This window comes from Oncorhynchus keta, chromosome 24 (assembly GCF_023373465.1).
Source record: "Oncorhynchus keta strain PuntledgeMale-10-30-2019 chromosome 24, Oket_V2, whole genome shotgun sequence".
Taxonomy (NCBI): domain Eukaryota; kingdom Metazoa; phylum Chordata; class Actinopteri; order Salmoniformes; family Salmonidae; genus Oncorhynchus; species Oncorhynchus keta.
In genome coordinates, this window is record NC_068444.1 from 22,659,755 (window position 1) to 22,672,523 (window position 12,769).

General features: G+C 47.3%; 1 protein-coding gene across 1 annotated transcript in view; it reads left to right on the forward strand.

Moving 5' to 3' along the window:
- srbd1 (S1 RNA binding domain 1) overlaps window positions 1–12,769 on the forward strand; it is a 100,121-nt gene that overhangs the window by 43,985 nt on the left and 43,367 nt on the right. Inside the window, 1 exon segment of the mRNA XM_052477979.1 lies at window positions 7,954–8,036. Within this exon segment, the coding sequence (XP_052333939.1) occupies window positions 7,954–8,036 (83 nt within the window).

The following is a 12,769-nucleotide window of genomic DNA, read 5'->3' on the forward strand; positions in this document are numbered from 1 at the left end:
TGCTGTCTGGTCTGGCCAGGCAGCTCTCATCTCTGCTGTCTGGTCTGGCCAGGCAGCTCTCATCTCTGCTGTCTGCTCTGGCCTGGCAGCTCTCATCTCTGCTGTCTGCTCTGGCCTGGCAGCTCTCATCTCTGCTGTCTGCTCTGGCCTGGCAGCTCTCATCTCTGCTGTCTGCTCTGGCCTGGCAGCTCTCATCTCTGCTGTCTGGTCTGGCCAGGCAGCTCTCATCTCTGCTGTCTGGTCTGGCCAGGCAGCTCTCATCTCTGCTGTCTGGTCTGGCCAGGCAGCTCTCATCTCTGCTGTCTGCTCTGGCCTGGCAGCTCTCATCTCTGCTGTCTGGTCTGGCCTGGCAGCTCTCATCTCTGCTGTCTGGTCTGGCCAGGCAGCTCTCATCTCTGCTGTCTGGTCTGGCCAGGCAGCTCTCATCTCTACTGTCTGGTCTGGCCAGGCAGCTCTCATCTCTGCTGTCTGGTCTAGCCTGGCAGCTCTCATCTCTGCTGTCTGCTCTGGCCTGGCAGCTCTCATCTCTGCTTTCTGGTCTAGCCTGGCAGCTCTCATCTCTGCTGTCTGCTCTGGCCAGGCAGCTCTCATCTCTGCTGTCTGGTCTAGCCTGGCAGCTCTCATCTCTGCTGTCTGCTCTGGCCTGGCAGCTCTCATCTCTGCTTTCTGGTCTAGCCTGGCAGCTCTCATCTCTGCTGTCTGCTCTGGCCAGGCAGCTCTCATCTCTGCTGTCTGCTCTGGCCTGGCAGCTCTCATCTCTGCTGTCTGGTCTGGCCAGGCAGCTCTCATCTCTGCTTTCTGGTCTTGCCTGGCAGCTCTCATCTCTGCTTTCTGGTCTAGCCTGGCAGCTCTCATCTCTGCTGTCTGCTCTGGCTTGGCAGCTCTCATCGCCCCCACTGTCTGTGTGCCTGTAAGGGTGAGAGAGCGGAAGTCCACTGCAGAACACAACTGACAGCACTGTAGGCTTGCCTGCCTGCCTGTCTACCCACTAAACTAATCAGTCATGAAGGGGTCAACCTTGACACAAAACATCCTGGTTAAACATTCTGGTTATGTTGCCCAGGACTTTCTCACACCACTGCATTTGTTTTAAGGTCAATAACTTCAGTTGTTGGTAGCTCTCAAGCACTGACATTAACCTGAACTATCCCACATCAGTCAACACTGACATGGTGCCATGTTATTGACAAACTCTTCTGGTCCCTTATCCTAGCAGTCTGGTCATCTCTGTAGAACTCATCATTTTGCTGTGAAATCGGACTTCCCTCAGGGTCCAGGCTGTGTGACGGACCACACAAACTCTCTACACTCTGCACAATGCGCCATCTCAAACACAGAAACACATTTAAGAAACTCTGGAAAAGAATCAAATGCTCTCCAAAACAGGATTTGAGAATTATTCCAGACTTCCTCTATAAAAACAGTAAATCAAGCTGTGGATTTATTCATACATTGTCCTCTGGTCAAGAGCGCTAGCAAGCCCAGGGAGACATATTTATCCCCTTAATGAAAGGCGTAAGTAATGTTGTGTTTTATTTTGGATGTGTGTAATAATGTGTGGGCATTTATCTTGGATGCAATAGAGTAGAATGTTTAGAAGGACATTGTAGAAAGATTGTTCTGTGGGGATGTGTGGTGTGGGGGGCTTTCAGTATGTGGATGTGCTTGTCAGCGGAGAGTGTGTTTTTTGAACAAAGAGGGCCTTAAGGGCTTGTTGTTTTACACCACACTTCCAAATTCTAGAACTCTTCCCCCTGCCCTGGTCGGTCTGAACTCCTGAGAGGGAGTACTGATGCCCCCTAGTGTGGAAAGGTAATGACAACACCCTTAGATTTTCCACTGCCCCTCTGTCGGGACTCTGAACTCCAATGCGATGGTTATATGACATTGCGTGGGAGACGGTAGTGGCTAGATCATGAGCATTTTGTTGAGTGTCTGAGTGGATAGTTCTGTGGTTCACTATCAGGCTAGTGGATGCATTGTGGGTGTATGTATTTAAATCAGTGATGACAAAGTGTTTTGTTATTGATTCAATATGTAATTATGTGTGAATATGTAAGTAGACAGCTTGATTGTAGCCTATGTTACATCATACAAGACTATATTTGAAATGACGGTGATGCGGGTGTTTGTTTGAGTAAAGTGGCTGGTGATGAATGTTGGACTGGTGGATGATATGGTGAAGTGCATTATGGTGGAGGACTGTCTAGATGTGCGAGGCTGAGTCGGTGTGAAAGAGGAGGAGGATGTGGTGGTGTGTTTTGCTAGATGACTCGCTGGATGTACGTAGTTGAGGTGGGACTGGGACGGAGGAGCATGTGGAATCAATGCCTCACTCTCTGCATCTCTCCTTGGAAGCCTGTGGGAAACTGCAGCCTGCAACAATATTTAGACAGGGATGGCGTTTCAGCCCAGGCCTTGTACAGCACACACAAAAGCACTTCTCTCCTCCGAGTCCTCTCGCCGTAATAGGGGGGTCATTTGTAAGCAGAGACTAGCAGTGCTCTCTCCAGCACTTATTGAAAAGTTTACTAGCCAAGCTAAAGATTCACCAAGGAGAGGAATCTGGCATGGACTGGATGTTTGGTAGCTCTCCAGTGGGTTAGCGTTGATAGGCTCTCTCTCATAGACTGTCATGGTCAGTTCATTGGTGACTCCACTACTTGTACGGACTTCCGGCGCCGACAGAGATGACCGCCTCGCTTCGCATTCCTAGGAAACTATTCAGTTTTTTGTTTTTTTACGTGTTATTTCTTACATTAGTACCCCAGGTCATCTTAGGTTTCATTACATACAGTCGAGAAGAACTACTGAATATAAGATCAGCGTCAACTCACCATCAGTACGACCAAGAATATGTTTTCCGTGACGCGGATCCTGTGTTCTGCCTTACAAACAGGTCAACGGAATTGATTCCATGCAGCGACCCCCAAAAAAAACAACTTCGTAAAAGAGGGAAACGTAGCGGTCTTCTGGTCAGACTCCGGACACGGGCACATCGCGCACCACTCCCCAGCATTCTTCTTGCCAATGTCCAGTCTCTTGACAACAAGGTTGATGAAATCCGAGCAAGGGTAGCATTCCAAAGGGACATCAGAAACTGTAACGTTCTCTGCTTCACGGAAACATGGGTCACTGGGAAGACTCTATCCGGGGCGGTGCAGCCAACGGGTTTCTCCACGCATCGCGCCGACAGAAACAAACATCTTTCTGGTAAGAAGAGTGGCGGGGGCGTATGCCTCATGACTAACGAGACATGGTGTGATGAAAGAAACATACAGGAACTCAAATCCTTCTGTTCACCTGATTTAGAATTCCTCACAATCAAATGTAGACCGCATTATCTACCAAGAGAATTCTCTTCGATTATAATCACAGCCGTATATATCCCCCCCAAGCAGACACATCGATGGCTCTGAACGAACTTTATTTAACTCTTTGCAAACTGGAAACCATTTATCCGGAGGCTGCATTCATTGTAGCTGGGGATTTTAACAAAGCTAATCTGAAAACAAGACTCCCTAAATTTTATCAGCATATCGATTGCGCAACCAGGGGTGGTAAAACCTTGGATCATTGTTACTCTAACTTCCGCGACGCATATAAGGCCCTGCCCCGCCCCCCTTTCGGAAAAGCTGACCACGACTCCATTTTGTTGATCCCTGCCTACAGACAGAAACTAAACAAGAGGCTCCCACGCTGAGGTCTGTCCAACGCTGGTCCGACCAAGCTGACTCCACACTCCAAGACTGCTTCCATCACGTGGACTGGGACATGTTTCGTATTGCGTCAGATAAAAATATTGACGAATACGCTGATTCGGTGTGCGAGTTCATTAGAACGTGCGTTGAAGATGTCGTTCCCATAGCAACGATAAAAACATTCCCTAACCAGAAACCGTGGATTGATGGCAGCATTCGCGTGAAACTGAAAGCTCGAACCACTGCTTTTAATCAGGGCAAGGTGTCTGGTAACATGACCGAATACAAACAGTGCAGCTATTCCCTCCGCAAGGCTATTAAACAAGCTAAGCGTCAGTACAGAGACAAAGTAGAATCTCAATTCAACGGCTCAGACACAAGAGGCATGTGGCAGGGTCTACAGTCAATCACGGACTACAAGAAGAAACCCAGCCCAGTCACGGACCAGGATGTCTTGCTCCCAGGCAGACTAAATAACTTTTTTGCCCGCTTTGAGGACAATACAGTGCCACTGACACGGCCTGCAACGAAAACATGCGGTTTCTCCTTCACTGCAGCCGAGGTGAGTAAGACATTTAAACGTGTTAACCCTCGCAAGGCTGCAGGCCCAAACGGCATCCCCAGCCGTGCCCTCAGAGCATGCGCAGACCAGCTGGCCGGTGTGTTTACGGACATATTCAATCAATCCCTATACCAGTCTGCTGTTCCCACATGCTTCAAGAGGGCCACCATTGTTCCTGTTCCCAAGAAAGCTAAGGTAACTGAGCTAAACGACTACCGCCCCGTAGCACTCACTTCCGTCATCATGAAGTGCTTTGAGAGACTAGTCAAGGACCATATCACCTCCACCCTACCTGACACCCTAGACCCATTCCAATTTGCTTACCGCCCAAATAGGTCCACAGACGATGCAATCTCAACCACACTGCACACTGCCCTAACCCACCTGGACAAGAGGAATACCTATGTGAGAATGCTGTTCATCGACTACAGCTCGGCATTCAACACCATAGTACCCTGGGTGGTGAGGGTAGGCAACAACATCTCCTCCCCGCTGATCCTCAACACGGGGGCCCCACAAGGGTGCGTTCTGAGCCCTCTCCTGTACTCCCTGTTCACCCACGACTGCGTGGCCACGCACGCCTCCAACTCAATCATCAAGTTTGCGGACGACACAACGGTGGTAGGCTTGATTACCAACAACGACGAGACTGCCTACAGGGAGGAGGTGAGGGCCCTCGGAGTGTGGTGTCAGGAAAATAACCTCACACTCAACGTCAACAAAACTAAGGAGATTATTGTGGACTTCAGGAAACAGCAGAGGGAACACCCCCCTATCCACATCGATGGAACAGTAGTGGAGAGGGTAGAAAGTTTTAAGTTCCTCGACACATCACAGACAAACTGAATTGGTCCACTCACACTGACAGCGTCGTGAAGAAGGCGCAGCAGCGCCTCTTCAACCTCAGGAGGCTGAAGAAATTTGGCTTGTCACCAAAAGCACTCACACACTTCTACAGATGCACAATCGAGAGCATCCTGGCGGGCTGTATCACCGCCTGGTACGGCAACTGCTCCGCCCTCAACCGTAAGGCTCTCCAGAGGGTAGTGAGGTCTGCACAACGCATCACCGGGGGCAAACTACCTGCCCTCCAGGACACCTACACCACCCGATGTTACAGGAAGACCATAAAGATCATCAAGGACATCAACCACCCGAGCCACTGCCTGTTCACCCCGCTATCATCCAGAAGGCGAGGTCAGTACAGGTGCGTCAAAGCTGGGACCGAGAGACTGAAAAACAGCTTCTATCTCAAGGCCATCAGACTGTTAAACAGCCACCACTAACATTGAGTGGCTGCTGCCAACACGCTGTCATTGACACTGACCCAACTCCAGCCACTTTAATAATGGGAATTGATGGGAAATGATGTAAATATATCACTAGCCACTTTAAACAATGCTACCTTATATAATGTTACTTACCCTACATTATTCATCTCATATGCATACGTATATACTGTACTCTATATCATCGACTGCATCCTTATGTAATACATGTATCACTAGCCACTTTAACTATGCCACTTTGTTTACTTTGTCTACATACTCATCTCATATGTATATACTGTACTCGATACCATCTACTGTATGCTGCCCTGTACCATCACTCATTCATATATCCTTATGTACATATTCTTTATCCCCTTATTGTTAGTTAGATTACTTGTTGGTTATCACTGCATTGTCGGAACTAGAAGCACAAGCATTTCGCTACACTCGCATTAACATCTGCTAACCATGTGTATGTGACAAATAAAATTAGATTTGATTTGTGTAAAATTCTTGTGGTTTTTGAATGATATGTCCCTAGCATGCTCTATTAATCACATGTTGGCCCTAGCATGCTCTATTAATCACATGTTGGCCCTAGCATGCTCTATTAATCACATGTTGGCCCTCGCATGCTCTATTAATCACATGTTGGCCCTAGCATGCTCTATTAATCACATGTTGGCCCTAGCATGCTCTATAAATCACATGTTGGCCCTAGCATGCTCTATTAATCACATGTTGGCCCTAGCATGCTCTGTTAATCACATGTTGGCCCTAGCATGCTCTGTTAATCACATGTTGGCCCTAGCATGCTCTGTTAATCACATGTTGGCCCTAGCATGCTCTGTTAATCACATGTTGGCCCTAGCATGCTCTGTTAATCACATGTTGGCCCTAGCATGCTCTGTTAATCACATGTTGGCCCTAGCATGCTCTGTTAATCACATGTTGGCCCTAGCATGCTCTGTTAATCACATGTTGGCCCTAGCATGCTCTGTTAATCACATGTTGGCCCTAGCATGCTCTATTAATCACATGTTGGCCCTAGCATGCTCTATTAATCACATGTTGGCCCTAGCATGCTCTATTAATCACATGTTGGCCCTAGCATGCTCTATTAATCACATGTTGGCCCTAGCATGCTCTATTAATCACATGTTGGCCCTAGCATGCTCTATTAATCACATGTTGGCCCTAGCATGCTCTATTAATCACATGTTGGCCCTAGCATGCTCTATTAATCACATGTTGTCCATCTCTTCCACTGTTTTAGGTCCGTGTTTAACCAAACACACTCAACTGGTCCCATTCACCAAACTCCGTTATGTTGTCATTGGCATATAAACAGATGACGTTCGCAAGCTCTCGCTGGGGTTTATTTCTCTTTTAATTAGAGTTTTATTGGCTTTAAATTGAGTTTGGTATTAGGTCTATTTGCATCTATTTTGAGATTCTACTGCTGAGAACTCCGTTAATGTGATCTCTACAAGGAATAAGAACGTTGAGGGTGTGTGTGTGTGAGCTATTTTGTGTATTTGGATTGGAAATAGTTTCTGTTCTCATGTGTTGTAGTGGCTGTGAAATGATGTCATGTGTTTAGTAATGTTTATAATTTTTCTTGTCAGCCACCCTGGAGAAGGGATTTAGCTACATTTAACTCGACTTCAAGTATTACAAACATCATCATTAAACGTGTGTGTGTGTTTGCACGCGTTTGTGTGTGCGTGTTTGTGCGGAGGCGTGTTGCATCTCTTTTCTCCTGAAGTGTACACTTGTTCACTACTTCCAACAAATCTAAAAACCTTGTATTGGTGGAGGACTGGGCTGCAGGGAGGTTCCACCATGCTTCTTATATATGTGTACCAGTTGTACGTGTACCAGTCATTTCCTTCCACATGAACAAGTGCATACTTTGGGAGGAAGATGGGATAATAGCCAGGGGAGAATCTCAATTGCATATCCTTGATTCCTTGTAACCTATCACCTCGCCGCCTCCTCAAAACTAATTTCATGAGATCCAATGGGTTTTGAGAAGGATGCGAGGAATCAAGGAAATTCAATTGAGATTCTCCCAGTGTGTTTATGTGAGAAAGCAGGGCTGTCTCCAGATGTGTCCTGGAGACAGGTGGGTGTAGTTCAGTGACAGGTGCAGGCACTCTAATTGGCTTGCAGCCGTGGAGTTCATTAAGATGATCCCCCACCCCACCAATCATGAGTGAATGGCCTGCCCTTAGGACAGCCCCTAACATGCGTATTTAATAAGTGTAATCAAGTCTGTTACTATATGAAATGTGTCATTTATTGTTTTACTTTTCATCATCCCTCCTGGTATTTTAAAAGACAATTTCTCTGTTTACGTGTATTGGTTAGGCCTAATAGTAATTCATTAGTTTGTGTTGGGCTCTACTTTTCCCAGTGTCCATAGGGAGACGAGTTCAGGACCCGCTGGCTGAGCTGGTGAAGATTGACCCGAAACACATCGGCATTGGAACCTACCAGGTTAGTGATTCCCCTTACACTCAGTCCTCACACTGTCTTCTACCTCTCATCTCTCCCTCCCTTTACACTCAGTCCTCACACTGTCTTCTACCTCTCATCTCTCCCTCCCTTTACACTCAGTCCTCACACTGTCTTCTACCTCTCATCTCTCCCTCCCTTTACACTCAGTCCTCACACTGTCTTCTACCTCTCATCTCTCCCTCCCTTTACACTCAGTCCTCACACTGTCTTCTACCTCTCATCTCTCCCTCCCTTTACACTCAGTCCTCACACTGTCTTCTACCTCTCATCTCTCCCTCCCTTTACACTCAGTCCTCACACTGTCTTCTACCTCTCATCTCTCCCTCCCTTTACACTCAGTCCTCACACTGTCTTCTACCTCTCATCTCTCCCTCCCTTTACACTCAGTACAGTACAGATCCATACCTCCTCTTTGACCCCAGTCTTTTCCGTTCCCTGCCCAGAGCAGAGTGTTGGTATTGAAATGAGATTATTGGCTAGTCCAAACAGAAGTCAGCAGGAGCAGTGAGCTAATCCTATTCCGGCCGGTTTGCTCTCGCCGCCTCGTGTCATGACTAATCCATTTTTCTCCTCAAATTAATTAAATTAGGCCCTCCTGGTAGCATCATATATTGACACAGAGCTGGGACAAATTAGTATTTTCTCTAGCTATTGCTCACTCTTGTCTCTCCTTTGTGCTCTCTCTTTATCTCTCTCACTATCCCTTTTCCCCCTCTCTCTGCTAAAAAAACATCAGCTTCAACTCTGGAGGACCTTAAGTGAAAATAAATGCAGATTACTTTACTGAAGAAACAGTTTGTTGTTTCTTGGGAGGCTGGTGAAGGAGAGAAAAAGACGCAGTGTTTTCCCCGCTGTAGAGCTGTGTTGTTATTAGGAGTTCCTAGGCAATGGAAAACAAACAGAGAATCTGTCTGCACCCTTTATCCAGTGAGGGGGGGTGAGGTTTGCCCGCCTGCACCCCTAGAGATGGTTACAGGAAGGTGCTCTCGTTGGAGTTGGACATGAGCTGGAGGCAACACAATGCATTCTGGTCGGTGGTCGTTCAGTAGAAGAAACTCAGTGCAGAATGACAATGATAGACAGATGTCTGGGAGTATTCAAACTGAAAAAGAATATTAAACCACAGACACTCTGATATATCTGTTCCTGCATACACACACTTACAAACATCATTTACCAATGTACATGAAGTTCAAGTGTAAACTCTGCCACACACACAGGCATAAACACTGGCCCTCTTCTGAGTGCAAGGTCTCCTCAGCCTTTGGTTTCTTTCTCCGCTCTAACTGAAAGCAGATGTTCCCTGGGAGAAGAAGACAGCCCACGAGCTGTGTCCCCAGGCCAATTCACAGTCCACTGCCCTTAGACACACACACTCACAGCACAGAACAATGCAGCAGTGAAATATGGGGCTATCTGAGAGATCAGTGAAGCCCCCCCAAAGACCTCTGTCTTCACTCCACTGTTCTCCAGCCCAGTCTCTTCTCTCCCCCGCTCAAAAGACCCAGACTGCTGCGTGGGCTGACCACTCCCGACGGCTAGCCAAGACGGTGCTGGTCAGCCAGCCAGCCAGTGTCCCCCTCCCCCATGGGCCGTGGGTCTGACACTCTGTGCTCCCCCGCCCGGCGCGGGTCACGGTGACGTCCCCCCTCGCGTCTGTCAGCGTAGAGGGTTTATTTACCCTGTCACATGATCTGAGAGGGAGAGGGAACCGGAGCCGGGCGGCTGGGGCTGAGACGTGATGAGTGATGTGGGGACCAGAGATTCAGAGTTGAGGGAGACTGAGGCTGGAGGGGGAAGTGTACAGACCTGTAGTGTACAGACCTCAGTTCTGGGTTATTTGATCTCTCAAGCTCAGTGTTTTTTGTTCTTGTCTTGAATTTGTTCTCACAAGGCAGTTTCTGTGTTGTTTCACCAGCTGTGTGGTTCTTTTGTTTGGCCTTACTGGATGGTCTGAGACACTGTTGTAAGGACTAAAGTGTCAAGTGCTTTTCGACTAACAGGCTCTGCTGTAAACAGTGACTGTCAATGCTAGCACTGCAGGCTAACTCCCTATATGTGTTGTACACTAACTTAGCTAGCATGGAGTTTATTAACCCAGAAAGCTAGAGAACACCCAGCCAAGTGAAACAGAAATAAAGTGCACACACAGCGCCTCTTTCACACCCTTGACTGACAGGCCTGATGAGAGCAAGGAAATGGGTGGATGGGTGAAAAAGACTGGAGCAATAAAATCTGATTGGAGCTATCTGTAGTCGAGGGACCCTGCTGAAAAGGTCATTTTCACTCCAAATACGTGCGGTAAAAAGAACTGAACAGTTTCTTCAGTTTGAAGACGTGTATTTTTGAGTGTTTATTTATTTATTTATTAGAAGTTATGCATAGTCATACATGTACTTGATGTGTTTTGGACGAATCTGCCTAAAATGTGATTCCAACTTATATTTTCATAGATAAGAAATAGATTCAGATTGAAGCAAATTTCAAAGATACCATGATACCAAAATGATGTCTAATGGTTTTTGGATGATCTAGGTCTACGATCTTCCTTCCCAGAAGGATACTGTGTGTATTTTCCCTGACATGAACACTTTTCTGTTGACAGTGGCTTTGTTCTCACATGTCAATCACGGGTGATGTGGGCGGAGCCTCACTTCAGGGGAATCCCCTGGGTCATACTTTCAGCCCCAGCTGTGTTTGAAAACACAGTGAAACACAGCCGGATATTAAAGAAGCTGTCACTCCTCACCTCTCTCCCCTCTCCTTGCCCCCATACCCCTCCTCCCCTAGAGCACCCTGAGAAAGTGTGCTGTTTAGCAGTTAAGTTAGGGCAGGTTTTGTGTCAAGGCAGGTGAGATGGCCCATGGCAGGTGATTGTGATGTCACTTCCATCGGTAGTCCTAGCAGCATTCTCAAGGTCTTGTTTGGTAGACACGTATTGATTGGCTGACCCTCTGGGCTCTTCTCCGACTCTGAGTCTATAGGTGCCTGCAGGGCGGACAGGAAGAGAGGGGTAAGTGGAAGGAGGGAAGAAAGGAGGGGTGGCAAGTGATGTAGGGGTGACAGTGATTGATGGCTCTTGCCTGAAAGCAGCTTCTGAGCGTGGGAAAAAAATGAAGTTTTGCCACTGAAAGGCTGTGGCTCAAACACAGGAGGAGCTCTAACTTTCACTGTAACCCAATTTGGCTCTCACATTTCCTCTGTTAGTGTCAGAGTTTTTCCTATGAGTTTTTCCTATGCTGTACAGGTGTGCCCTAGTTACCTAAATCTTTCAGCTCGGGAGTGAAAACCCACTTCATTGTTTTTCAATGGGATTTACAATTTGGACAGCACTGTACAGTATGCGAGGCAATATGGAGAATATAATTGTTTTCATACTATAGCTTTCCTATAACAACGGTTGTTTTTGTTACCGAGGTGCGTCGCACAGCATGATAAACCACCAGTACATATTTTGCTCCTCGAACCCGAGGACAATAATGTCAGAGGGGGAAAAGTGTTTGTTTGTAGTAACTTGTTGCTGTACTATCACTAATGGACGTGACTCTTTCACCATTCAGGATTCCAGCTTTATTCATGTATGTGAGGGAATTCAGGGAAATGCAGAATTTGTTGTTGGGCTACATAACAACCGATCTTTCTGAGTAGTGAAGTAAGTGTGTGTGTGTGTGTGTGTGTGTGTGTGTGTGTGTGTGTGTGTGTGTGTGTGTGTGTGTGTGTGTGTGTGTGTGTGTGTGTGTGTGTGTGTGTGTGTGTGTGTGTGTGTGTGTTCTCTCACCGCATGCTCTACTAGTAGTGCCCTGTGGCAGAATGGGAGTGTGTCTCCACTGAGAGGTGTGATAGGAGGAAGAGGAGGACAGACCGCTCTGTTGGCAGGTGTTTATTGGCAGGCTTTCTCACATAGCCCTCACCCGAATAGCACAGGGCTCAGGGCTGTTCATCAAGGCTGTTACAATAACATCAAACCATCTCCTCACTGTCATGATGCTTTGCCTTCTGATTTACGACTGTTTATTGATACACACACACACACACAGGCGCATGCATGCACATATATATATATCACACACTTTCCATAAACTCAACACTGCCTGGCTGTAACACATTGGCTGTATATATTTAAGACACATGGTACCTAGAGGCTGTCAGTCAGTCAGGACGAAAACATTTTCAGTGGTAGCCCTCATTATAGGCCATACAATCACTACCCTAAGGGCCTCAGTAGAAACTGCCGTTCTGGCTCCTGTACGGTTGTAAGGCAGTTGTCAGACCTTAAGTGATAGGCTTCATGAATGCGTGTCAGTCAGTGATACCAGTTAGTCACTGACCACCATTACAGCTCCACGTCAGTCAGCGCCTCCGCAATCGCCTCTTTCAGAACCCTATCTACTATTCTGACATTCTCTCGCTCTCTCCTATTTGATTGGGGGCTTTAATGTTTGCCGGAGAATACCTGGCTCTGGTTACCATGAGGCCATAGTGGGGTTGGGGGGGAGGGGCCATGTAAAGGGATCTCGTTTAAACATCTTTTGTGTCTCTCCAACTCTGAGAGAAATATGTTTTCAGAGCCTGCAGCTGGTTAGACCAGCGAAGCGGGGTCTCCCTCTGTCTGTCGTGACCCCGCCGACTGATTGACATCTCGGAATGGCATCGTCTCATAATAAGCTGTTAACTGGGCTGAGTGTAGACAGAAACACTTTGTTCTGGACTGG